Raw genomic sequence first — 27681 nt, 5'->3', positions numbered from 1 at the left:
GCAGTGTGTGAAAACTTGGTCAAGAACTTGTAATTGCAAACAAAGGTTTCTGTACCAAATATTAAATTCTGTTTTTCTATTGTATCAAATACTTATTTCATGCATTAAAATGCAAATTAATTATGTAAAAATCAAACAATGTGATTTTTTTTAGATTCTGTCTCTCCCAGTTGAAGTGTACCTACGATAAAAATTACAGACCTCTACATTCTTTGTAAGTGGGAAAACGTACAAAATCGGCAGTGTATCAAATACTTATTTTTCCCACTGTACAAGGTTGACTAATTCTTTCTAGCTTCATTAATTAAACAATTATGACTAGCCTTGGTCAATGGAAAAGCATTGGGTAACAGCATTAATGAGATGGATTTCAAAAACGGTAGAATCATAAATGGATGAATTATGGGTAGCTTCATCCAGGAAAATTATTGGCTAGCCTTGTCAATGGAAAAGTTATGACTAGCATCATCAATGTACATTCATTTCTAGCTATTGTAACAGTCTATAACTTCATCAACAACTTTGAAATAATTTCTTACCTGTATCTTTGGCAACTTCTGAGACATCCAAGTTCCTCATTTCAGCCATATATCCCAAGACAGTGAATATGACAAAACCGGAGATAAAACTGGTCATGCAGTTAACTGTGCTCGTCACCATTGCATCTCTGTAATGCACAGTTAATAGAGGTATGAAATTGGTAAAAGGAAATTAATATTCACATATTACATACTGACAGCTCATGTACAAACTATAATCGTGGCTTCGTTGATATCTCTTTCATCATCAAAGTTGTGGTTGGCAACCACCACCAGGGTAGAGCACATGAATATCTTGCAGGCACCCCCCTGTTTAAACTGCAGCCCATTCTACCTCGAATAATGTCCCACTCAGCAGAGTTAATGCTGACTATACAGTACTTACTGGTGCAATGGCCAGTCAAGGCACCAAGGAGACGGTGACTAGTCCCGGCTACAGTACAAGCCCAGGTAACTATTGCGCAGGGCATTTTTAGAAGCTCAAGTTCTTCATCCTAGCTATTTAAACAGGGGGTCGTCTGCAATGAAGCACTATGAAGTCTAGTAACCAAAGCTTTAGTTACAAGTTCCCTTTAAGCCCCCAGTCCCGAAATAAAAGATTATAAAATATATAAAACTCCAAAACAATAGTGTCTAAAGAAGGCAGTCACTAGTTTAGCTGATAACCCAATCATAGCCATGTTTTACGACTATTTAGGGTGGATAGTTATTCAAAATAAAGGATGGTTATTGAGTTGTACGTAATGAAAGTCCTTGTAAGGTAGAGTTCAATCAATCATCAATTATGTGTATTTTTTTTTTTAAAAACTAAATACTAATCTTTTTCTTGCAGTCTTTGGATTTCTCATGAGTCATGAACTTAGAATGCTCCCAATTAAAGAAGACCTGTCATTTGCCATAAACGTGTTGTTATTTTTGTTAGCTACTTAAAATCCTGCTGTTCTCCGTTTTGATATAGGGAAAATATATATTCTTGTACCGTGTTAGCCAGTGGATAGAAAAATATTTAGATTTGAGAGTCTTCAGTGGTTGATACCTTTTACTATGCCTGATGAAGAGACCTGAGTAGTCGTGCAATTTGTTACCATCTTTTCAGTTACCCATTAAAAGGTATCAACCACTGAGGACTCTCAAATCTAAATATTATTCTGCTGTTCTCCTAAATCCGGCATTGTTTATTTTTTGCTTCTAGGCTTATCTGATCCTGATATATGGCCCCCTCTTCCCTGCCTATAAATCTAGCCTTTTTATCCAAAGGTGTATGAGCTGCAAGAAAACTTCCATAGAGAAGGCTTGAGGGCCACAACCCCTTCACTAAAAAAAACTTAAAAAAAAATTGATTTTACTTACAAGGCATATCTCAGGAAAGGAACAAAGACAAAAAAGAGCCAGGTTTAAGAGAACATCATGATTTACACATAGTTCAAAAAATATAATAATAATAATATTGATAATACACATTTATGGCAAGTGCCGGATCCTCGTTAACATTACGATTGGCCACAAGGTGTAAAAAAAAAAATCGGATTATTTGTACAAACAAACCAGATGTTAGAAAGACAGACTGGACTGGCAGATTATGGACAAAGATTATTTATTTATTATTTGTATTGGTTGTTAATTTTAGCTTTCTAAGAAACTTTTACACTTTTTTTTTTTAATTACCATAAAATGCATTCATGAAGCAAAGAGAAAATTAAATCGCCTGATGACTGGGAGGTCATTCAATAAAATAAATATAATTTTCAGGGAACTTAATAAAATGTTACTAATACTAACTGGTAGCAGTTGTTGTGAAATTTATTGTAGCTAGCGAAGGCCAATAAAACTCCAAACCCAGGGCCCAGTGAGAAGAATATTTGCGCTGCTGCATCCACCCAGACCTGCAAGGATAAAGCAAAATAGAGAATGGAAATTACATTTCCCAGTTGAAATCAAGTAATATTTATCTATGGATAGAGGAAAACAATTAAATCATGGTGGGCACATTTCCATTTGGCTTCTCTTTCTACTGAGCCCCTATTCTTTGTTTCCACAGCCGTATAAAGCTGGCTTACAAAATAACTGTTGCCTTGTTGCTTGACGGCTACATATCTCTTCTGACTTTCCCCATAAACAGGCACATGGTTCAGTCAAAGATGTGCCAGTCAGTAATTGAGGAAATGAGCCGCTGTAACTCACTACAGGTAGCAGTTTACCTCCTACTGGAAGTATCGGGGGAGAACCATTAGTTCATTGGCTGATCCTGTCATCATTAGACTCAGACGACTTTTCTCTCATGTCTATTGCCTTCTGCGAGGTAAAATCTTGAGTGGGTTGCGGCAACCATTAGGAATTTTCCATAGTTCTACATATGTATGCAGATCATATTGACTTAATTAGTAGTCAATTATGGAAAATCCACCCAAGGCCACATTTTTTACACATTGGCATTTGAAGTCTACAGAACAAGAATAAAGCACTTATCCCAGACTATGTCGAGAAAACAATTTAAATCAATTGTTATTGATTTAACTAAATAAAGAAAAAGCCTGGAGGCAAAAAACTCAACATTTCTCATGATGGAACAATTGGGTATACCATACAAAGTTAAATTAGGCTCATAAAATCAACACAACCTCTTTATTTCTGTTGGTAGTCACGTTTGTGATGAAGACTATAGAGACTGTTGTGTGTCAAACACTGTACAGAAAAGAATTGTTTTTTCTCCCGCGGCACAGCCTCATGGTTTGTTTTCGTCAGTCAATCATGTAGTATGACTTTTTCTGCCTGTTCCAGTGCCTGCATGTCCTGTATTGCGCTTCCTCATGTAAAGCTTCTTCATTAAAGAGAAGATCTTCCTTCTCACACGTTGGTTTCAAAATATGATTTAATAAGACTTAGTAATGAAGTGTAATTTTGAAACGAGAATTGTTTTCATGCTACCAGCGTTGGTTCCAGGGTCCCATGCACGAGAGACTTTTCTTAGCTAAGCCAGCTCCTTCTCTATCTCTGAATTACTAGAGATGTAGAAGCTTAGCGAGCCTAATCAAAAGACAAGCTGCAGAAGCCATTAAGAAGGAGGTGGTTCTCAGGGTTCCCATCCATCGGACACAGATTACTAATAAGGTTGATGGAATAGGTCCTGCAAATCGATTCTACCAATTCTGTCCACAATACATGTAAAATATATCACACATGGCAACACTTTTGCTATTTGCTTGTATTATCTTACATGCAAATTTCACCAATGAAGTGCATGACATTAGACATATTCTCCATTTTTTTACGCCCTTTGGCTCAATCTCAAGCCATGACAACTTGATGGATTCAGTTCCTGTAAAGTTCAACCATTAAGGTTATGTCCATGGGCATCAGGAACTGTCAGAACTCCATAGCAAATTGTTAGCATGACTGCACACCAACTCAATTATCTTTTGGGGGTCCCTTCACTTTGTTTGCCCTGTTTGGTGCTTGTTTACTGTGTGTGATGTTTTTTTACAAGTGCATCTGATTACAGGAGGATTGGGAGATCCTCATCACACACTTTGGGCGAGAAACTTACCGTAAAAAATCGAGTATAAGCCGATCTGAGTATAAGTCGAGGTACCTAATTTAACCACAAAAACCTGGGAAAACTTATTGACTCGAGTATAAGCCTAGGGTGGGAAATGCAGCAGCTACTAGTAAATTTCCTCATCCTGGTATGCATGGCCCCTTCATCCCCAATCCTGGTATGTATGGCCTCCCCATCCCCCAATCCTGGAATGTGTGGCAACCCTCATCCCCAATGCTGGTATGTATAGCACCCTCATCTCCAATCCTGGTATGCATGGCACCTCTCATCCCCAATCCTGGTATGTATGGCACCCCTCATCCCCAAACCTGATATGCATGGCCCCCTCATCCCCAATCCTGGTATGCATGGCACCCCTCATCCCAATACCGGTATGCATGTCCCTTCTCATCACCAATCCTGCTATGCATGGCCCCCTCGTTCCCTATACTGATATGTATGGCAGCCCTCATTCCCAATCCTGGTATGTATGGCACCCCTCATCCCCAATCCTGATATACACGGCCCCCTCATCCCCAATCCTGGTATGCATGGCCTCCTCCTCCCCCACTCCTGGTATGTATGGCAACCCCATCACCGCACACAAAAAATAAACACTTATACTCACCTTCCTTCCTCACCACCTCTGCTCCAGCACTGCGTCCTATTCTGCTGCAGCAGCTCATCTCAGCATCTGAGCAGCGCATGGCGTCACTGTCATGCGCCCTCAGACGCTGATGTCAGCTGCCGGCATATTCACTCCTCTCCACGCCGGGACCCTGGGCGTGGAGAAGAATAAATATGCATTCTCTTTAGTAGTGGGCACTGTCAGCAGGAGCTGCGGCTCAGCACTCCTCTGTGCCCGCTACTAAAGAGAATGACTATTCACTCTTCTCCACACCCATGGGAGTGGGAAAGAGTGAATATTCATTTCCCTTTAGCAGCGGGCACAAGTGGTAGCTGCAGTAGCAGCTACTGTCTGTGCACCGCTCCTCCGCCGTTGCAACCCCTCCCACCAATATCCACCACTGGAATTTCTATATACTCAAATATATCCCCGAGAATAAGCCGAGGGAGGCTTTTTCAGCACAAAAAATGTGGTAGTTTGCCACCTCTAGATCAAAGCAATTAAGAAATATCTGCCAATTTGGGAATGAAATGATCTACATATGTAATATTTATATAGTTTTGTGTCTTTGTAATTATCCGCCCTACCTCTGTGGTCAGCAACTTCTCCCAGTCAGGTTTCAGGTAGAATAAAACTCCTCTCCAAGCACCAGGGAGTGTTGCCCCTCTTATTAAAAGCAATGTAAGCACAATGTATGGAAATGTTGCAGTAACCCACACCACCTGTAAAGAAGACACAGAAACTAAATTATCTTAAAACATTTAGTCCAGCAAATGGCACAGAACTGATACTCAGGGACAAGCATAGACTTTTGGCACAGGTCATTAATTGGCAAAATGATTACTGGTCAGTGTAGAATGACAGCGAAGCAAACAAACGTCTTCTACATGGCAAAACAAATTACATATTTTTTACAGCACATCATCTCATATGAAATCTACTTACAAGATGAATTAGGCCTGAATAATGATATTAACCATTGTTCATCCTTTACAATTTGCATTGGCCATTGTAAAATTGTTATATCATTGATCAGTGGTATGGGTAAAATGTGCTTGTGTAAATGAAGCTTTCACAATCAGTTGTAATCTGTAGGGAAACTTGATCACAAATTGTCAAATTCTCTACAGCGCCTCCACAGGGAAAATAAACCATTACATATTTACCATTAATATCAGGAGCTCTCTGTGCAATTATGAACATGTCTGGTCCTCCAGATAGAGACCACCTTGTAGGCACTTTCTGATCAGACTAACTAATGGAGGTTCCAGTATGTTGATCTGAAATAAGTAGAAAAGTCTCTAGCTTCATACTAAATGGATATGAATAGCGGTACCAGAGCGCCAATAACAGGGCAAAAATATTAAAAGGACTGATTTATTAATATACACACAACGCGTTTCGGTGGACACAGCCACCTTCATCAGGTGTGACAAGCAGCAAACAATTGATCCTTATATACATTTGACTAGGTATACAATTACTTAAAAGGGGCGGGGCCAAATACAGAGTAATACCTCTATATTAACCCCTTGAGTTCATATATGCTCAATAGAGTAAAAAGGATTGTTATAAAATAATGCCTAATGAAGCATATAGGGTTCTTATAAAAAGGATTCGCTGTAAAAAAACAACAACTTGTGAATCCTATAATCTTAATACTTCATAGGATATATTGTCATCTACCACCCTATATTTTAGATTATATAAAAAAATAATAATAATTTTTACATACAACATAAAACAATGCATAAATATAAAGTATAAAATTACAATCAGTTTCTATCATTATAATTAGGAAAAGTAGACGAAGAAAAAAAACCTTCAGATAAATATAGACAATTCGGGTAAAATATCCACATCTACCCACTTTAAGGAAGTGGATGTAAATAGCTATCTTGAATTTGACAGTGGCCATCTACCCAGCTGGATTAGAAATATTCCATACGGTCAATATTGGCGTGTCAGAAAAAATTGTACACATGATTCGGATTTTTTTCTGGAATCTAAGGTTTTACAAAAACGTTTTAGAGCTAAGGGATACCCCCGGAAATTATTAGAGGATGCTTTCTCCAAAACTAGATCCCTATCACAGAACCTGTGTATCAACAAATCCAAGAATACCAGCCAAGAGCCATACAGCGATTTCAGTTTAAATCTGATTACTACCTATGGTAAACCTACGCAAGTGTTATCCAGTTTATTAAAAAAATACTGGTTCATTTTAAGTAATGATCCAATATTAACTGGTCATTTACCGGAATTTCCTCATGTCATATATCGGAGGAGTAAAAATCTAGGAAACTATATAGCCCCTAGCAATACAACAATTGGTAGAAGACCGAACCATTCAGTTCCTATTAGCAATAATGGATGTTATAAATGTAATGTCCCTAAATGCTTATGCTGTCAATCCATTGATAACGGAGCCAAAACATTCGTCTCTGCGGTCACTGGAGAGATATATCCCATTCGCTTTAGACTTACATGTCAGTCCTCATATGTGATCTATCTGCTCCAGTGCACCTGCGGCCTGCAATACATTGGCCGCACTATCCAGGAAATGCACTCCAGATTAAATAAACATCGCCAAAATATTAGAAACGGCTTTCCCCTACATAGTGTTTCTAATCATTTCTTAAAAGAACATCAAAAAAATCCTAATAACCTAAAACTAACTATCATTGATCATATAGTTGATACACACCCTGATAGACTAAATCGTCTCATTACACGTGAAAATTATTGGATTTTCAAAATGGGAACCTTGTCTCCTGAAGGTTTGAACCTTAATATAGAGAAGACAACTTTTTAAATAATTGTTTTCATATTTTAGCAAATTTATTATATATATCTTTTATATGGAGGAGGAGGGGGGAGGAGAGAGAGAAGGAGGGAAGAGGGGAAAGGAGAGAGGGAGGGGAGGAGGGAGGAGAGAGAGAGAAGGGAGAAAAAGTTTAAAAAAAAAAAAAAATATTTTTTTTTATTATTTTTTTTATTATTTATTTATTTTTTTTTTTTTTTTGGGGGGGATTTTTTTTTATAATTTTTTTTTTTTTTTTTTTTTGGAATTTTAATTTTTTTTTTTTTTTTTTTTTTTTCTCTTTTTTTTCTTCGTCTACTTTTCCTAATTATAATGATAGAAACTGATTGTAATTTTATACTTTATATTTATGCATTGTTTTATGTTGTATGTAAAAATTATTATTATTTTTTTATATAATCTAAAATATAGGGTGGTAGATGACAATATATCCTATGAAGTATTAAGATTATAGGATTCACAAGTTGTTGTTTTTTTACAGCGAATCCTTTTTATAAGAACCCTATATGCTTCATTAGGCATTATTTTATAACAATCCTTTTTACTCTATTAAGCATATATGAACTCAAGGGGTTAATATAGAGGTATTACTCTGTATTTGGCCCCGCCCCTTTTAAGTAATTGTATACCTAGTCAAATGTATATAAGGATCAATTGTTTGCTGCTTGTCACACCTGATGAAGGTGGCTGTGTCCACCGAAACGCGTTGTGTGTATATTAATAAATCAGTCCTTTTAATATTTTTGCCCTGTTATTGGCGCTCTGGTACCGCTATTCATATCCATTTATTGTCCCTTTCCCCCTGTTGGGGTGCGGTAGAGCTGCCTTTAACTTATTGTTCTTTCACCTGTGGGAGGAATTTAATTAGAATCACTACCCTGGTTTTCCAAGCTGCGCTGCCCTAACCCCTCCGGAACGCTGCCGGGGGTGTTGGTGAAGCTGGGCGTCCATCTCGGCGTTACATGCAACTAACCTGACCACGTGATCCACCACCGAGAGATCAGGATCTGTGAACGCCGCTGGAAATAGATGACAGCCACCAACAGAGCGGAGCTTGTGGAGCTTTACACTGGGGTTGTGCAGAGGTGCACAACTTCATAAGGTTAGTAGCCATCCTCACACCCCTCTAACAATTGCAATACTGAGTCACCCATTGCGCCTTGTTCTCTCCTCTCTTTACATCTAGCTTCATACTAACCTTTCCAGAAGTTTTGACCCCTTTCCATATGCTGAAGTAGACAATAGTGAAGATAAGGAGTAGACAGAGACAAAGCTGCCAGCTAATCCCTCCGAGTTCCTGTAGACCTTTTGATTTGTGTATCTGCAGCACAAGTCGACTGGAAGCAGAAGATAGACCAGAAATCTAATCATTATTAATGATGAATAGCTGTGAAATGTGCTAAACTCCAGATTAGCATTTGAATTGGTTCTGTACTAATTAGTCATGGAATATTGTCAAATTATGCCATCAACATGTAATCGGTGGAGGCCATGGTTGCTTAGGATCTGCACTAATTACACGTCATTACATTTTTTTAGCCATTTTATATATTTCATTTGTAGCGTGGACAATGGGCAACATATACAATTAATCATGTACAATACTGTGCAAAAGCAAAGCAAGAATGCCTTCAAAAATAGAAGTATGCAAAGTGAATGAACAAAAGAAAAATCTAAATCAAATCAATATTTGGTGTAACCACCCTTTGCCTTCAAGACAGCATAAAAGCATAAAATTCTTCTATGCACACTTGCCCTCAATTTTTGAAGGTACTCGGCAGGGAGATTGTTCCAAACATTTTGGAGAACTAACCACAGATCTTCTGTGGATGTGGGCTTGTCAAAATCCTTCTTTCTCTTTACGTAATCCCACACAGCATCAATGATGTTGAGATCAGGGCACTGTGTTCTTGTTTACTCTGAACACTGTTCATTACATTGGATTTATTTTTAAGGTTGTTGTTCTACTGCAGAATAAATGTGATGGTATTACATGATAGATAAGTATCTGTCTGTATTTATCAGCATTGAGGACACTATTCATCCTGAATTTCAACAACTCCATTTGTTGAAATGCAGCCTCAAACTTAAAACCAACCTCCACCATTCACTGTTGCTTGCAGACACTCATTATTGTACCGTTCCCCAGCCATTTACAAACAAACTGTTCTCTGTTCCAAACAAATACATCAAATTTTGACTCCACAGTCCAGAGCACCTGCTGCCATTTTATGCACCCCAGTCCTATGTTTTCATGCATAGTTGAGTCACTTGGCCATGTTTACATGTCGAAGGTATGGCTTTTTGGCCACAATTCTTCCTTATAGACGACTTCAAGCCAGACTTCTCGTAACTGTAGATGAGTGTAGCTGGGTCCTATCGGTTGCTGTCAGTTATGAGTTGATGGCACTGCTGGACATCTTCTGATTTTGAAGGGAAGTAAGCATGATGTCCTGATGTGTCTTATCTGCTGCACTAGCCTTTCTTGGCTCACGAATGCGTCTACAGTCCTCAACACTGCCCGTTTATTACTATCCACTATACAGAATAATAGAAGCAGATACTTATGCAGCATGCAATACCATCAGAAAGTCTTCCGATTGGTTCCAAATTTATTCTGCAGCAGGACAACAACCCCAAGCATCCAAGAAAATCATTAAGGATTGTGTTTATTGTGAAAATGAATAAGGACTCCTGAAAGTGATGCTACAGACTCCAAAGAGCCCAGATCTAAACATCATTGAGTCTGTGTGGAATTACATGGAGGGAAAGAAGAATCTGCGACATCCACAAGAAGATCTATGGTTAGTTCTCCAAGATGTTTGAAACAACCTCCTGGACAAGTTTTTTACAAAACTCTATTCAAGTGTGCCTACAAGAAGGCAAACTGTGATCTCATCTAATATTGATTGGATTTAGTTTTTGCTTTGTCCACTTTCCCTTTTTTAAATAGATAAAAATAAAACCATTAACTCTTTTTTCACACTTGTCTAAAACTTTTGTATAGAACTATATATCATCACAATATTAAAAGGCAAATACAAAAAGCTAGGCTTTCTTTTATCTGGGAAAAATTCTGTTTGGTGCCTCTACCCCACAAACCATTATATACTGTATCAAACCTTGTATGCTGACATACATGGATTTGTAGGTCAGTGGCCCATTCATCATCTTCTGCTGCTACTAAGTGGCCCTGTAATTCTCCACCATGCAAAATAAACCTGCTGCCAAAACAGTACCGTATATATCCCCATTATTACTGAAGGAAGTGTCTCACGGAGTGAATCTTTTTGTGAAATGAAGCCAGTGTGGTGATCTGCTGACGTTCTATCACCACCTGCAATCACCTATTGTTGTCCCAGCCATAGGGGTATTGAAGCATTACAAGGCAGTAGAAAGCACTTTGATTCGCGCTGCCCTGGCCCAACATCCGGTCTGGTCCTTCGCGGCAGCCGGTCTTCACTTTTGCTTCAGCATTTTTGGCCTGGTGTCATGACGTTACAAGACCTAATAAGCAACAAAGGCACCTCGGATGCCGGACAAAAATGCTGCATGTCGGAAGTGAAGATAGTTGCTACAGAGGACCAAACTGGACGGAAGCACAAACTGAATTTTAACATCTACAACGGGTCTATTCAATTTCAGTGGCTGTCTATGCAATGCACTAAAGGGATGGTTTTGTAGAGGGTCTCTAGCTGCTTAAAAGGGTATATGGACAGGATATTTTTTTCCTAAGACCACCTCATTCAAACTTTACTATTAAACGGTCTGCCAGCCCCTCCAACTATGCACCTGTTAAAAGTATTCAAAACATTTTTAAATGACAGTTCACTCATACATGTTTGCCCTGATGTGAAAAGTCATTTAGTATCTGGGTGTCCATGTACGCCCCAAATGTAATGGATTCAAAACTATTTTCATGCTTTTCAAGGACACTGAAGAGCTTTTCATATGCAATGCATGACGAGACATTTCTCTTTTAATGGGTCCTCAAGAAATATAAACATACCATTATCTACAGTTTTCAATCTTTAACATTTTTATTTGTAATATCTGATCACTTAAAGAAAATGTCAGCTCATATTTTTAATGGTAAACATCTGTTACATTGCAGTCAGTTATTGGACTGCATAATATCAATTTCTAATAAAGAAATGTTAAATTTGTGTGATTTATTTTCACCGTCTACTGACATGAGCAATGGAAAAAATTAGGTTGGTGTATTTGTCATACTGATACCCTTCACTGTGACACATTTGCAACTCTTTGGATCATTCCAGATACCCTCATAGTCCCTTAGACTTCACCACACTTACATGCACTTACGTGTAAAACTCCTCTGCCGGTGATATAGAGCTGTTGATCCATGTCACACTACTATTCTGAAAATAGTTGGTGCAGTTTTCTGTGTTCCACTCGTTGCGGCAGCTGGTCCAAGGCAACTCAGACCGGAATGAGAATATGAGGTAGTAGAGAGCCCAGGCCATAATGGTGTTATAGTAAGATGCTACATAAAGTGCTATTATACAGATAGCATAGCCAATTCCTGGAGAGTGAACAAAGGGAGCAAAAGAGTTAAAGGGGTTGTTCAGTGAAAACAGGTTATCACCTAATGGATGTCATAACTTGCTGATGGGTGGGTGTCCAGTCGTTGGGATCCGCACCGATCAGCAGAACAGTGAATTTTTATCCAATATGGTAAGCAAAGAAAAAAACATTTGTTTCTTAAGTAGTAAAACATAAAAATAATAAATATAAACTGGGCATCATCAAATCACTGATCCCTAGACAAACATAACAGGTCAATTGTACTGGAACGTGTGTATCGAAAAACAAAACTAAAAAACAATGCTGGAATTGATGTTTCCCCCCCTCCCCCAATTCCACTTTACTTGGAGGTGTTTGTATTTTTTGTTTGGTTTTTATTTTAATTTTTTTAGTACATTACATGGTAAAATCAAATGGGGGCATTCAAAACAACAACTCAACCTGCAAAAAAGGATCATGGCTGGGGGTTACAGCCAGGTCCTACCTCTAACAATTGCAGATGGAGCAGTGCTCCGACTGTGATTGTTAACCTGTTAAACTCTGCTGTCGAACTCCGACAGCGGCATTTAACATGCGCCGGCATGGGGGCGGGTTATTCCGTGCACCCATTGGCGTGCATGTGACATGTTTGCGGATCTTTGATGGGTAGCCATGACAGCCGGGGATCTGCTGAAGTCCCCCTTTCTTGTTATTACGGAGTTCTTTTGAAACCCTGCCTGTGGCCAGACTTCAAAGGAGACAGTGATTTTTACTATATACAGAGATGAAGTGGCATCACTGTAAACAGAACAAGCGATCAGACGATCACAGCTTCAAGTCCAAGGACTAACAAATACAGTGAAAGGTTAAAAAAAAAAAGATTTAAAAAAAATATGAAAAAAGAACTAAACAAAAAACGAAAAAGTTCAAATTCCTCTCGTTAAAATTTTAAAAAAACAACAAAAAAAACATATGTGGTATCGCCACGTTTAGAAAAGTCTCATCTATCAAGATATAAAAATAATTCACCCAATCGGTAATCACTGTAAACCAAAAAAATGAAGAACACCAAAATTCAATTTAGTTTTTTTTTTTGGTTGCTGCAATGTCACAAAAAATGTAACAAGCGATCAAAACATCACATCTGTCCCAAAATGGTATAAATAAAAACATTGTCTTGTCGTGCAAAAAATAAGCCATCACACCGCTCCATCGTCAAATAAAAATGTTACGGGTTTCGGAAAATGACAGAACCCCAAAACTTTTTTTTTGCAAACTTTGGATTTTTTTCACCACTAAAATAATAAAAAAAAACTGGACAGGTTTGGTATTGCCTTAATCATACTGATGAGCAGAATTATATTTCATGGTCATTTTTACCACAAAATATACACTGTAAACACAATTCCTAAAAAACAATGTCAGAATTGCCTGGTTTTTTTTTAGAATTTCTTCCTACTTGGATTTTTTTTTTTCGTTTTCCAATACAAATACAGTACAGACCAAAAGTTTGGACACACCTTCTCATTTAAAGATTTTTCTGTATTTTCATGACTTTGAAAATTGTACATTCACACTGAAGGCATCAAAACTATGAATTAACACATGTGGAATTATATACTTAACAAAAAAGTGTGAAACAACTGAAAATATGTCTTATATTCTAGGTTCTTCAAACTAGCCACCTTTTGCTTTGATGACTGCTTTGCACACTCTTGGTATTCTCTTGATGAGCTTCAAGAGGTAGTCACCGGAAATGGTTTTCACTTCACAGGTGTGCCCTGTCAGGTTTAATAAGTGGGATTTCTTGCCTTATAAATGGGGTTGGGACCATCAGTTGTGTTGTGCAGAAGTCAGGTGGATACACAGCTGATAGTTCTACTGAATAGACTGTTAGAATTTGTATTATGGCAAGAAAAAAGCAGCTAAGTAAAGAAAAACGAGTGGCCATCATTACTTTAAGAAATGAAGGTCAGTCATTCCGAAAAATTGGGCAAACTTTGAAAGTGTTCCCAAGTGCAGTTGCAAAAACCATCAAGCTCTACAAAGAAACTGGCTCACATGAGGACCGCCCCAGGAAAGGAAGACCAAGAGTCACCTCTGCTTCTGAGGATAAGTTTATCCGAGTCACCAGCCTCATAAATCGCAGGTTAACAGCAACTCTGATTAGAGACCAGGTCAATGCCACACAGAGTTCTAGCAGCAGACACATCTCTACAACAACTGTTAAGAGGAGACTTTGTGCAGCAGGCCTTCATGGTAAAATAGCTGCTAGGAAACCACTGCTAAGGACAGGAAACAAGCAGAAGAGACTTGTTTGGGCTAAATAACACAAGGGATGGACATTAGACCAGTGGAAATCTGTGCTTTGGTCTGATGAGTCCAAATTTGAGATCTTTGGTTCCAACCACCGTGTCTTTGTGCGACGCAGAAAAGGTGAACGGATGGACTCTACATGCATGGTTCCCACCGTGAAGCATGGAGGAGGAGGTGTGATGGTGTGGGGGTGCTTTGCTGGTTACACTGTTGGTGATTTATTCAAAATTGAAGGCATACTGAACCAGCATGGTTACCACAGCATCTTGCAGCGGCATGCTATTCCATCCGGTTTGCGTTGAGTTGGACCATCATTTATTTTTCAACAGGACAATGACCCCAAAAACACCTCCAGGCTGTGTAAGGGCTATTTGACCAAGGAGGAGAGTGATGGGGTGCTACGCCAGATGACCTGGCCTCCACAGTTACCAGACCTGAACCCAATCGAGATGGTTTGGGGTGAGCTGGACCGCAGAGTGAAGGCAAAACTTCCAACAAGTGCTAAGCATCTCTGGAAACTGCTTTAAGATTGTTGGAAGACCATTTCCGGTGACTACCTCTTGAAGCTCATCAAGAGAATGCCAAGAGTGTGCAAAGCAGTCATCAAAGGAAAAGGTGACTACTTTGAAGAACCTAGAATATAAGACATATTTTCAGTTGTTTCACACTTTTTTGTTAAGTATATAATTCCACATGTGTTAATTCATAGTTTTGATGCCTTCAGTGTGAATGTACAATTTTCATAGTCATGAAAATACAGAAAAATCTTTAAATGAGAAGGTGTGTCCAAACTTTTGGTCTGTACTGTATGTGGTAAAATGAACGGTGTCATTCAAAAGTACAACTCATCCTGAAAAAAACAAGCTCTCATATGTCTATGTGGACAGAAAAATAAAAAAGAGTTATGGCTCTGGGAAGAAGGGGAGGAAAAAACGAAAACACAAATACGGAAATTGGCCCCGTCGAGAAGGGGTTAAAGGATATAAACAACTTTGGGGGCTTTCTTCTAATTTCTTAAAAATATGTATTTTCTTTTAGCACCAGGGTTTAATTCAAAATAGGAATAGGACTCAATTAACCTCTACAGCAGCCAAACTCCAGTCCTCAAGGTCCCACACAACTCGTATTTTCAGGATTTCCTTCGCATTAAACAGGTGACGGAATTAATATGCAACCATCAGACATTGCCACAGGAAATCCTGAAAAAAGGATCTGTTGTGGGACGTGAGGACTGGGGTTTCAGAAACACTGCTCTATGGTCTCTATGCATTATAGGAGGGAACAGTGAGCTTTTTCTGGGGGCAACGCAAAGACTGTTGGGTAGGTTTGACTCTAGTTGACAAAATTGCCATCTTACCTTTAAATAATGGACATATTTTCCTCCATACGGAAATACAGCCATTTCTATGATATTGACCCAAGGCCAACTCCATATAGAAGAGAGGAATTCCACCAAACACAGCCATGATCACGTATGGGATGAGAAATGCTCCTAAAATTACAGAAGTTAACGTGCATTAAAATCACAGACAATACTAAGCTTACAATATTGTTAAAAAAGAATAAGTATTTAAAGACAATCTGTCACCGCATTTCAGCTAAAGCGATATAAGTCAGGAAAACTTTTAAATTATACGGCCAATCTGACATGGATTTTCAAAGTAAGTGCACCAGCCTTACCAGGTCCAAGTGGTCTATGTAATAATACAGTATATGCAGTTGTAATGTAAATTTTGGTGGCAGATCCCATTTAAAAAAAAGTCTCATCTCAGAAAGACTGCCCCTTTTAAAAGAGTGGATTTTTGTTCTGTAACGAGTGTCCTCCAGAGGGGTAGCCCTCTCTATAATATCCAAATGCCTTAAAGGGTTTGTCTGGTTAAAACAAGTTTTTGCCTATCCAGATGATAAGTTATAATTTATTCACAAGTGTGGGGGTCCAACCACTGGGACCTGCACCGATCAGCAAAGAGGGGAACTTTTATCCCCGTTAGAACGGCAGTGCACATGCGCGACCTGCAGGGCCGGCCCGAACGTATAGGCGAACTAGGCGGCCGCCTAGGGTGCCGACCCTAAGGGGGCGCCAGAGAAAAAATAGAAAAAATTATAAAAAAAATTTTCAAAAGGCAAAAAGCTTTAGGGATGGAAAGAAAAGTGTACATAAATTTTTTTACCATAAGTTTAAAAGAAAAACCGTTGAGCTTCAATTTACGCACGGAAAGGAGGCGCTAAACTACGGACGTGAGTCGTTTGCATCGTCTGCTGACAGGTGTTTGATCCCGCGCGTTTATTTTGCTCCTAAGTTTTCAAATGTTGGCAAAGCAAAGCAAACAGCCAAAAATGCACACACTACACTAAGGGGGCGCCCGAGAGAAAAAAATACGTATACTTAAAAGGTACGTGTACCATATGGCCTATTTATACGTAGTTTGGACTTTAGGTACTAGGTACTAGTTGGCGATTATATTGATAGATGTCATCAGCAGTCGATGCGGCTAGTGGGAGGAGTCTGTTTTGACGCATTTGCGTAGACTGCCTGGACTGCCAGTCAGGCCAGCTAAGGCAAGGGAGATAGTATCTACGTTTTTTGCATATCGGCGCGCGCGATTATAATATTTTCGAGGTATGTCTCTACTGTTTGCATGCTTTATCATGTGAGCCATTGCTGTTATTTTGTATATTCATTAGATTCATTGTTCCATGAGGTTTCATGAATGCAAATAGAAAATAGGAGGTTTTTAGTAAATTTTTGGCCTAGGTTCTAAAGTGTTAGGCGCTGCGAGGTAGGTATATTGTTTTGATTTTCAAAAATATTGGAAACATTGGAAATTGTTAAAGAAATTTGTGGTTTTTGTCTTAAAAGTAAAATCGTATTATATAATGTTCAGATAACAATTTTAATCGGCGCGTTAACTTTTAGGTAAATGCTGTGTGTTGTAACGAGTCATGGCTGATAAGAAGAAAAAACTTTCGGGGTTTCAGAACCGTAAAAGAAAAGCCGAGGAGGAGAAATCACTTTCAAAAATCAAAGGATCATTTTTAAAATATCTAAGCAATAGAAATGAAGACGCGGAATTCCAAACGTTGGAACAACAGGCTTCTGTTGCCTCGGGAATATCGAATGTGGAAATAGAATTTGTTTCTCATGCTGAAAATAGTGAACTACAACCATCAATATCTGGTGGTAGATCTGATCAAAGTACCAGTACTGACATGGAGGCTGGTACATCTATAGAAATACTACGCAAAGACTATTCGGACGATCCCGCTACGTGGACCGTAATCAATGATGACTTACGCCTAGATGTAGTAAAACTCGGCCCCACACAAGTTAAAGATTTCGATTTTCCTTTGGACACTAATCGTAGAAAATTTTCTTGTGTTCACTATAAACGTCGTCTTGTCAATGGTGAAAGTCTTGAACGCAATTGGCTAAAGTATTCTATTCAGAAAAATTCAGTTTTTTGTTTTTGCTGCACGTTGTTTCCAGACTCATCACTTCAACTAGGAATCATCAAACGCTCAGCCTTAGGTACTGATGGTGTAAATGACTGGAAAAACATATCTGCTATTTTAGCCAGCCACGAAAAAAGCAAAGATCACATGATTAGCTTTCAAAAATGGAAGGAACTCGAAAATAGACTTAAGATGAACAAGACCATTGACGAACACTTACAAGGTTGATAGCTCTAGTGAGGGTGCTAGGTACACAAAACTTAGCGTTCCGTGGATCCAATGATGCATTGTTTGCATCTAATAATGGGAACTTTTTGAAATTTGTGGAGTATTTGGCTATGTTCGATCCCGTCATGTGTGAGCACATTCGGAAAATCCGGGACAAAGAGATTCATGCACATTATTTGGGAAAAACAATACAGAATGAGATGATTCAACTGCTAAGTAATGGTATTCAGGAAAAGATTCTTAACGATGTCAAAACTGCAAAATACTTTTCTGTAGTGCTGGATTGTACTTCTGACGTGTCTCATGTTGAACAAATGACTATCATTGTTCGGTTTGTTTCCACATCAGAAGACAAAAAGTTTGAAATTAAAGAGCACTTCTTGGGATTCATTCCTGTTTCTGATACAACTGGAGGTGGTTTGACAGCCGCTGTCTTGAACAAATTGAACTGTCGCTCTCTGTGGACAACTTACGAGGGCAAGGCTACGACAATGGGAGCAACATGAAGGGAAAAAACATTGGACTACAAAGACGAATTTTGGACATAAACCCACGTGCATTCTTTGTGCCTTGCAGCTCCCATTCTCTAAACTTAGTCGTCAACGATGCCGCTAAATGTTGTTTTGGAGTGACAACTTTTTTCCTGTTAGTTCAAAATCTCTACGTATTTTTCTCTTCGTCAACTCAGCGTTGGGAAGTACTCGTGCGTCATTTGCCATCTCTGACTCTAAAACCTCTAAGCGAAACAAGGTGGGAAAGTAGAATTGATGCTCTGGCCCCCCTCCTTTACCAATTGAGCGAAGTCCATGATGCCCTAATGGACATAGCAGAAAATATTAGTCTCACAGGAAGCTCTGGAAATGCCTCCCGGCTAGAAGCTCAAGGTCTTACTAAACAAGTTGGAACCTTTTCTTTTGTTACATCTGTTCTAGTATGGTTCAACATTTTGTACGAAATCAATTTGACAAGTAAGTTACTTCAGTCACAAGAATTCGATTTAGCTGCTGTTCTCAACACCTTGACAAAACAAAGAAATATCTGCAATCATTAAGAAGCGATGAAGAGTTTGAGAAGCTGTTAGTTGATGCGAGGGAAATCGCAGAAGAGCTTGGCATACCAGCTAATTTTGAGTCAAGTTCTGCGCCAAAAAGTTTAAAGAAAAAAAACAGACAGTTCTCTTATGAAGGGAAAGATGAGCCCATAAGAGATGAGAAACAGAGTTTCAAAATTAACTTTTACTTTGCGATCTTAGATACTGCTATAAATTCAGTTGATGAGCGGTTCACTCAGCTGAAAGAAATGGAATTGAAATTTGGATTTTTGTACCACATCCGTTCACTTGAGGGAAAACCAAGCAAATTTGTTCTGGATAAGTGTAAAGCTCTGGAAAAGTCTCTTACACACAACAAAGTAAAAGACATCGATGCCATAGAGCTATGTGGTGAACTGCAGGCAATGTCAAGACGTGTTCCAGAAGATTCATCACCAAAAGAACGTTCTTGAACTTTTGCTTAAATCTGACTTGAAAGAAAGTGTCCCCAACCTGGTGGTGGCTCTAAGAATTCTTTTGACTCTGCCTGTGTCCGTGGCCTCAGGAGAGAGAAGCTTCTCAAAACTAAAGCTAATTAAAACATATTTAAGGGCAAATATGATGCAAGAGAGGTTGGTTGGGTTGGCAACAATTTCGATAGAATCTGAAGTTGCTAAACAAATTAATCTCGGTGACTTAGTGTCATCCTTTTCAAAAAAAAGGCAAGGAAACAAAAATTTTAATTACCTATGGTCGTTTTTGTTTTGTGTTATTGATTACTTTGTATATATTTGTCCTATACAACTTCTCAGAAGATTAAAGAGTTAGGAGAGAGTTAATTAATCATTGTTGTTGTGGTTTATTTCGCTCCTAAATTTATATCCCAAGTTTTCATCTACTGCCAAGAATAGTAGGGGCGCAACAAAATAGTTTCGCCTAGGGCGCCGTAATCTCTCAGGCCGGCCCTGGCGACCTGAGCTCCATTCATTCCCAAAGGGGCTGCCAACCAATGTGGTAGAGTATGGTCGGCAAATTCACCATCACATATGTGGCGTGGCACTTATCAATTAATTTGACAAATTTAACATTTTTCCATCCTGTGTGGCAGAGAGAAACTGATGCGATGGGGTATTTCACAATAGCCGGGTTAGACAATGCCCTATGCTGTGTTTTTGGGTCCAGCTCACCAGTTTAGCAGTAGAAACACATCTGATACCATTTTGACGTCAGTTGTCATCAGCTCAGGCCAACGCTGCTGACGGTAGTCAGGTGAAGTGTGTGACAAAGAGCTGTTCCTCAAAACACATACCTGTCAATGACAGCTAGGAGAGGCCAAGAGACCTGCTCTGGATGGTTGACAAATTGAACCAACCAGAAGAAAGACTTGGAGAGTGCATGCAGCTCCTGAACAGCGGGTGGTCATAGGCCGCTCCATAATGGACATCTGTGGGCAACCTCAGATAATTGCAGGAATGCCCCAACCAAAATATAGACTTGGGGTAAACACAAACTAAGGTGACCTGGAGGAATTGGGCACACAGACCTATTAGAGAGCCTGAGACAGTAATCAAGACTGTGGCCTGTGTGAAGTGATGATGTGGTCTGAGACAGCAGAGAGGAGCTGTGACGTGAGGCAGTGGGTAAAGTTTTGACTGACAGTGATGGGCTCTGCCACGACCAGTGACAGTCAGTGAGTTGTGGACACACTCCAAGCTTCCCATGGCTTGAGACTGCAAGAAAGACTGTGGCCACATTGGGAGATCTGGGCTGACAGATTGTGTCTTTGGAACAAGTTATGTCCGGCTTCAGTATGACAATGAATGGGGGCGCAAAAATAATAGGTGCAGGAGTTGCAGTCGCACTTGGTCCCTGGAAATTAGGGGTCTCAAACAGTTTCTTTGGCCTATATTAGAAAACCAATACTACTACAGACCCATGATAGTTAGGGGCCCTGTCGGAGATTTTGCATTAAGGCCCACGAACTTCAAGTTATACCTCTGTCCGTGAAGGTGTGCCCTGGTCCCATTAGTAGGTAATCTGAGTTTGTTAAAATAAAAAAAAAAATGGTTATTATTTCTTTACATGTGAAAATAAGAAACTCTGTAATTCAGAGTATGAACGTATGCAATAAAATGTAACGATTTGATATGAAATTGTGGTTAAAAGAAGTGACCTGACCATTATTCAGGTGGCTTCCATGTATTCCTAGAGCATTTAATGCAAGCTATAATATAAAAGAAAAAAAAATGGCGGCCAAAGATGTTGCAAAATATGCAAAAAAATATTCAAATTAAAACAAAACAAAACATACACTTCAGGACAAAAGACGCCGTTTTGTCCTGAAGTGACTCCTGCTGTAAAAGTTGCCAGGTTCACACACCTCTAAAAAACGTTGAGGCCGCATAGGCATATTTGCAGTCAGGAGGAGTGGGGCGGTAGAAGTATGTGTACAATATCAGGGACATGAGAGCGAGTCTTTTTTGAGATGTAATGGCGTCATTAGTTACAAGTGCTTCTCACTAAATTAGAATATCATCAAAAAGATAATTTATTTCAGTTCTTCAATACAAAAAGTGAAAATCATATATTATATAGAGTCATTGCAAACAGAGTGATCTATTTCAAGTGTTTATTCTGCTAATGATGATTATGGCTTACAGCCAATGAAAACACAAAAGTCATTATCTCAGTAAATTACAATAATTAACAAAAACACCTGCAAAGGCTTCCTACATGTTTAAAAAGATCCCTTAGTCTGTTTCAGTAGGCTCCACAATCATGGGAAAGGTTGCTGACTTGACAGATGTCCAGAAGGCAGTCATTGACACACTCCGCAAGGAGGGTAAGCCACAAAAGGTCATTGCTAAAGAAGCTGGCTGTTCACAGAGTGCTGTATCCAAGCATATTAATGGAAAGTTTAGTGGAAGGAAAAAGTGTGGTATAAAAAGGTGCACAAGAAACCGGGAAAACCGCAGCCTTGAAAGGATTGTTAAGAAAAGACCATTCAAAAATTTGTGGGAGATTCACAAGGAGTGGACTGCTGCTGGAGTCATTGCTTCAAGAGCCACCCCACACAGACGTGTCCAGGACATGGGCTACTAGTGTCACATTCCTTGTGTCAAGCCACTCATGACCAATAGCCAACGTCAGAAGCATCTTACCTGGGCCAAGGAGAAAAAGACCTGGACTGTTGGTCAGTGGTCCAAGGTGTTGTTTTCAGATGAAAGTAAATTTTGCATTTCATTTGGAAATCAAGGTCCCAGAGTCTGGAGGAAGAGTGGAGAGGCCACAATCCAAGCTGCTTGAGGTCTAGTGTGAAGTTTCCACAATCAGTGATGGTTTGGGGAGCCATGTCATCTGCTGGTGTAGGTCCACTGTGTTTTATCAAGACTAAAGTCAGCACAGCCGTCTACCAGGACATTTTAGAGCACTTCATGCTTCCCTCTGCCGACAAGCTTTTTGGAGATGGAAATTTCATTCTCCAGCAGGACTCGGCACCTGTCCACACTGCGAAAAGTACCAATATCTGGTTTACAAACAACAGTATCATTGTGCTTGATTGGCCAGCAAACTCGTCTGACCTTAACCCCATAGAGAATCTATTATAGAGAATCTATGGGGTATTGTCAATAGGAAGATGAGAGACACCAGACCCAACAATGCAGACGAGCTGAAGGCTGCTATCAAAGCAACCTGGGCTTCCATAACACCTCAGCAATGCCACAGGCTGATCGCCTCCATGCCACACGCCACATTGATGCAGTAATTGATGCAAAAGGAGCCCCGACCAAGTATTGAGTGCATTTACTGAACATACATTTCAGTAGGCCAACATTTTGGATTTTAAAAACATTTTTTAAGCTGTTGTTATAAAGTATTCTAATTTACTGAGATAATGACTTTCGTGTTTTCATTGTCTGTAAGCCATAATCATCAACATTAACAGAAATAAACACTTGAAATAGATCACTCTGTTTGTAATGACTCTATATAATATAGGAGTTTCACTTTTTGCATTGAAGAACTGAAATAAATTAACTTTTTGATGATATTCTAATTTTGCGAGAAGCGCCTGTATATTATAATAAAGCCCAAAGTGGAGGATCCAAAATAATATTCCAAACTGATGAAAATTAAAGAAGAGCTGGAAACCCCATAATCCAATATTTCTTGAGATCGTCAGAGTCTTGCTGGCCCGCCGGTATCTAATTGATGTCATGAAAGTCATTTCGAGGAAAATCCTTTAATTGCATTTAAACGCAGACGTGGAAACACAAGGGAAATGTTACAAAATACAGCAAAGATCAGTCACACACTAAGTACAAGGTCCTTAAAATCTAAAACAAGGGTAACCAGACCTGACAGCTGTGTTAGATGCCTTTTCACGTGACATAAGGTTATCTTCAACATAATCTGCTTTCTATGAAATAAAGTTCTGCATTTCCTCAGCTTACTCACTATCACGCCATGATAATCCTTCCCTTATTATTTATATAACTCAGCTGTTGGTAAAAATAGATGTACAAATACAATGAGCAGGCAATCCCATCTCCAGCCGCAGCACAACCCAACAGTCTATATTTACCTGGTTACCACTCCATACTAGATGGCATCTGGCACTCGATCCTTGTAAACAACCCGACACTGGTATCGATGTCCTACACATTTATACAAGATAAAGAGGAGAGATACCAGCCACGAATCCCAGTTACTAAATTGTAGGTATATGCCAGTAGGAATAAAATCAAGTGTCTTTCAAAAATGTATTCTTTGCAGGACCAAATCTGACCTGTAGGTGTCAATGTAGCATTTAATCAAAAACTCAGAATTCCAATTTTTTTTTTTTTTTTTTTGGAAGGGGGAGATAATTCACCCCTAAACCATGCCAGGGCTCATCGGTTTCAAATATCACATGGGTTGGGGTATGTTTTTTAGATCCTGCAGGTGACAGGTCACGTGACTAAAGATTGACTAAAGACAGAGCAATGCAGGTGAATGGGGTGACATTGGTGAACACATTTGCAACAAGTAAGTCACAATAATTCAGACCAGTTGAAGTTTATGCAACCTTTTGTTTCGGTTGCAGTACTTCAGCAGCATTATGCATGAATTGCGACTCCTAAGGTACCGCAACTGAAACCAGCAGGTTGCAAAAAATCCAATGGTTTGAATTTGAGACTTGCTTGTTGTAGCAGCGGTACTCTCAGGGTTGCAATGTTACCCCATTCACTTGCATTACGCTGCAAACTAGCAGCAGCATTGAGCGATTTTTGGCCACGCATCTTGTGTCACATCTAAAATCATCATATAGCCCCAGTCTAAAGCAGTTAAAGCTACAGAACAACTTAATTACCTAAATACAATACCAGTTTAAAGGAGTGGAAAAGCTGCCAACACCCTCTTGAAGTTTTTTATGGTTATATAATGCATTGTGCTATTTTAAATGTGGTTTTATCTGGTTTGTGTGCTGCTACAGTGGGTTAGTTGCAGTAAGGGCTAAAGAGGTTGTCCACAACTGCAAGTGAGTACTTCTGGCTGGCCCCGATCGATAACACCTGATCAACGGGGGTGCCAGGTGCAGGACCCCAGCTGATCAGATATTGATGTCTTATCCTGAGGACATCAATATCGTACATTACAAAGTCTGGTTTGCTCCTGCTTTAAAAATTTTTAAAGTGTTAAACAGCCTTTCCTAGTATATCTAGAATGATCAGGAAATGTTGGAAGTTGTCGTTACATATCATCAGATCCTGGACTGATCTTATGCAGAATAAGCAAAAATGTTCATGGTGATGTCTTGTCTAATTGGAGTTGTTCTCTTTCCTTTCCATCTGACCCAATCCACCATGATGACTTCTCCCAGACGTGACCTGTCTCTGCAGAATTTGCCAAGATGCCTTTGGCTACTCGCTTTCTCACATTCTTGGCCTTATGCTAAAATAAACTCTTTTTATAGAGCAAAATCACAGTGCCTCTTAATATAACCGTGTCCTCTAAAATTAATAGTGCAACACACTGTTCTCCCTGAAAATAATAATGGAGCACACTCTGCCCACTGAAAATACACTGCTCAAAAAAATAAAGGGAACACTTAAACAACAGAATATAACTCCAAGTAAATCAAACTTCTGTAAAATCAAATTGTCCACTTAGGAAGCAACACTGATTGACAATCAATTTCACATGCTGTTGTACATATGGAATAGACAATAGATGGAAATTATTGGCAATTATCAAGACACCCTCAATAAAGCAGTGGTTCTGCAGGTGGAGACCACAGACCACATCTCAGTACCAATGATATCTGGCTGATGTTTTGGTCACTTTTGAATGTTGGTTGTGCTTTCACACTCGTGGTAGCATGAGACGGACTCTACAACCAACAGAAGTTGCTCAGGTAGTGCAGCTCATCCAGGATGGCACATCAATGTGGCAAGAAGGTTTGCTGTGTCTGTCAGCGTAGTGTCTAGAGGCTGGAGGTGCTACCAGGAGACAGGCCAGTACACCAGGAGACGTGGAGGGGGCCGTAGGAGGGCAACAACCCAGCAGCAGGACCGCTGCCTCCACCGTTGTGCAAGGAGGAACAGGAGGAGCACTGTCAGAGCCCTGGAAAATGACCTCCAGCAGGCTCAAATGTGCATGTGTCTGCACAAATGGTTAGAAACCGATTCAATGAGGGTGGTATGAGGGCCCGACGTCCACAGATGGGGGTTGTGCTCACAGTCCAACACCGTGCAGGACGCTTTGCATTTGCCACAGAACACCAGGATTGGCAAAGTCGCCACTGGCGCCCTGTGCTCTTCACAGATGAAAGCAGGTTCACACTGAGCACATGTGACAGACGTGACAGAGTCTGGAGACGCCATGGAGAGCGATCTGCTGCCTGCAACATCCTTCGGCATGCCCGGTTTGGCAGTGGGTCAGTAATGGTGTGGGGTGGCATTTCTTTGGAGGGCCGCACAGCCCTCCATGTGCTCGCCAGAGGTAGCCTGACTGCCATTAGGTACCGAGATGAGATCCTCAGACCCCTTGTGAGACCATATGCTGGTGCGGTTGGCCCAGGGTTCTTCCTAATGCAGGACAATGACAAACCTCATGTGGCTGGAGTGTGTTAGCAGTTCCTGCAAGATGAAGACATTGAAGCTATGGACTGGCCCACCCGTTCCCCAGACCTGAATCCAATTGAGCACATCTGGAACATCATGTCTCGCTCCATCCACCAACGTCACGTTGCACCACAGACTGTCCAAGAGTTGGCGGATGCTTTAGTCCAGGTCTGGGAGGAGATCCCACAGGAGACCATCCGCAACCTCATCAGGAGCATGCCCAGGCATTGTAGGGAGGTCATACAGGCACGTGGAGGCCGCACACAATACTGAGCCTTATTTTGACTTGTTTTACAGACATTACATCAAAGTTGGATCAGCCTGTAGTGTGTTTTTCCACTTTAATTTTGGGGGTGACTCCAAATCCAGGCCTCCATTGGTTAATAAATTTGATTTCTATTGATGATTTTTGTGTCTGTTGTCAGCACATTCAACTTTGTACAGAACAAAGTATTCAATGAGAATATTTCATTCATTCAGATCTAGGATGTGTTATTTGAGTGTTCACTTTATTTTTTTGAGCAGTGTAGTTACACAAACTGTGTCCTTGGAAAAAAATAGGAGCACACACTTAATAATAGTACCACAAAGTCCCTCCTAAATATAATACTGACAAATACTGTGCCATCCTGAGAAGTGCACAGTTTCCCTAAATATAGTAGTGCCATGCACTGTGCCCCTGCAGCTCACGGTCACCACTGTGTAGAGAAATGTTGTATACAGAGCCCCCTGAAAACAATAGTGGTCCTATATGATGCTTCCAGAAAGTAGGGGCCTCACTAATTGCCCAAGAAAAATGAATTCCCCACATAAAGTCTCTGTAATATAAGTATCCCACATTAAGTGCCAGAATGTAAATATCCCTGAACATTAATAGTGACCCTGAAAATAAAGTGTCACAGGCATTTAACAATGCAGGACATCTCTAGCTCCTTTGGATCAACGCTAAAAGTGGAATTACGTCATTGCACCACCTGCTTTACACAAAGATGCCAAACAGCCAAGAAGGGGAGTCTAGCAGGGTTCTCCTTTGCCCACCATTGCTTAGCTTAAAGGGAACCTGTCACTAGTTTTGTCCTATATGAAGTAAAACTATCGCCTTATGCAACCCTTGTGCTGCACTCCATAAATGGTTATATAACCCCTGACTCCCACCGTATATCCCCCAAAAACTTTTTTAAGTTCTCCCGCGCTGTATGGTAATCCGATCCGTCCGATGGGCGTGGTTTCGGGTCTCTCCATCCCTCCCCCCGGCTGCTGCTCGCTGTCCTTCTTTGTCCTCGCGTCATCCAGGTGAAATCTTGCGCCTGCGCACTAGGCTTTGCCCTACTGAGGGCACAGCAGAAAATATGCGCGCATGCAGTCTGTTAAAGAAGGAGGAAGGTGAGCAGCAGGTTAGGGGAGGGCTGGAGACGCCCGGACCACACCCATCAGACTGGACTGACCCGATTACCATACAGTGCGAGAGAACTTAAAAAGGTTTTTGGGAGGTATA

The 27681-nt window shown here is 40.0% G+C and overlaps 1 protein-coding gene across 1 annotated transcript in view; it reads right to left on the bottom strand.

Annotated features, from left to right (window-relative positions):
- SLC6A4 (solute carrier family 6 member 4) overlaps positions 1-27681 on the bottom strand; it is a 180158-nt gene that overhangs the window by 62424 nt on the left and 90053 nt on the right. The window contains exons 3-8 of the mRNA XM_073667966.1: positions 15727-15861; positions 11853-12072; positions 8725-8863; positions 5290-5424; positions 2319-2422; positions 540-667 (exon numbers count right to left, since the gene is read on the bottom strand). Coding sequence (XP_073524067.1) covers positions 540-667; positions 2319-2422; positions 5290-5424; positions 8725-8863; positions 11853-12072; positions 15727-15861 — 861 coding nt within the window. The remainder of the gene's footprint in view (positions 1-539; positions 668-2318; positions 2423-5289; positions 5425-8724; positions 8864-11852; positions 12073-15726; positions 15862-27681) is intronic.

This window comes from Phyllobates terribilis, unplaced genomic scaffold (assembly GCF_046119375.1).
Source record: "Phyllobates terribilis strain yellow unplaced genomic scaffold, ASM4611937v1 Scaffold_2__4_contigs__length_985480577, whole genome shotgun sequence".
Taxonomy (NCBI): domain Eukaryota; kingdom Metazoa; phylum Chordata; class Amphibia; order Anura; family Dendrobatidae; genus Phyllobates; species Phyllobates terribilis.
Note: the sequence above shows the minus strand (reverse complement) of the source record. Positions and strands in the feature narration are given on the sequence as shown.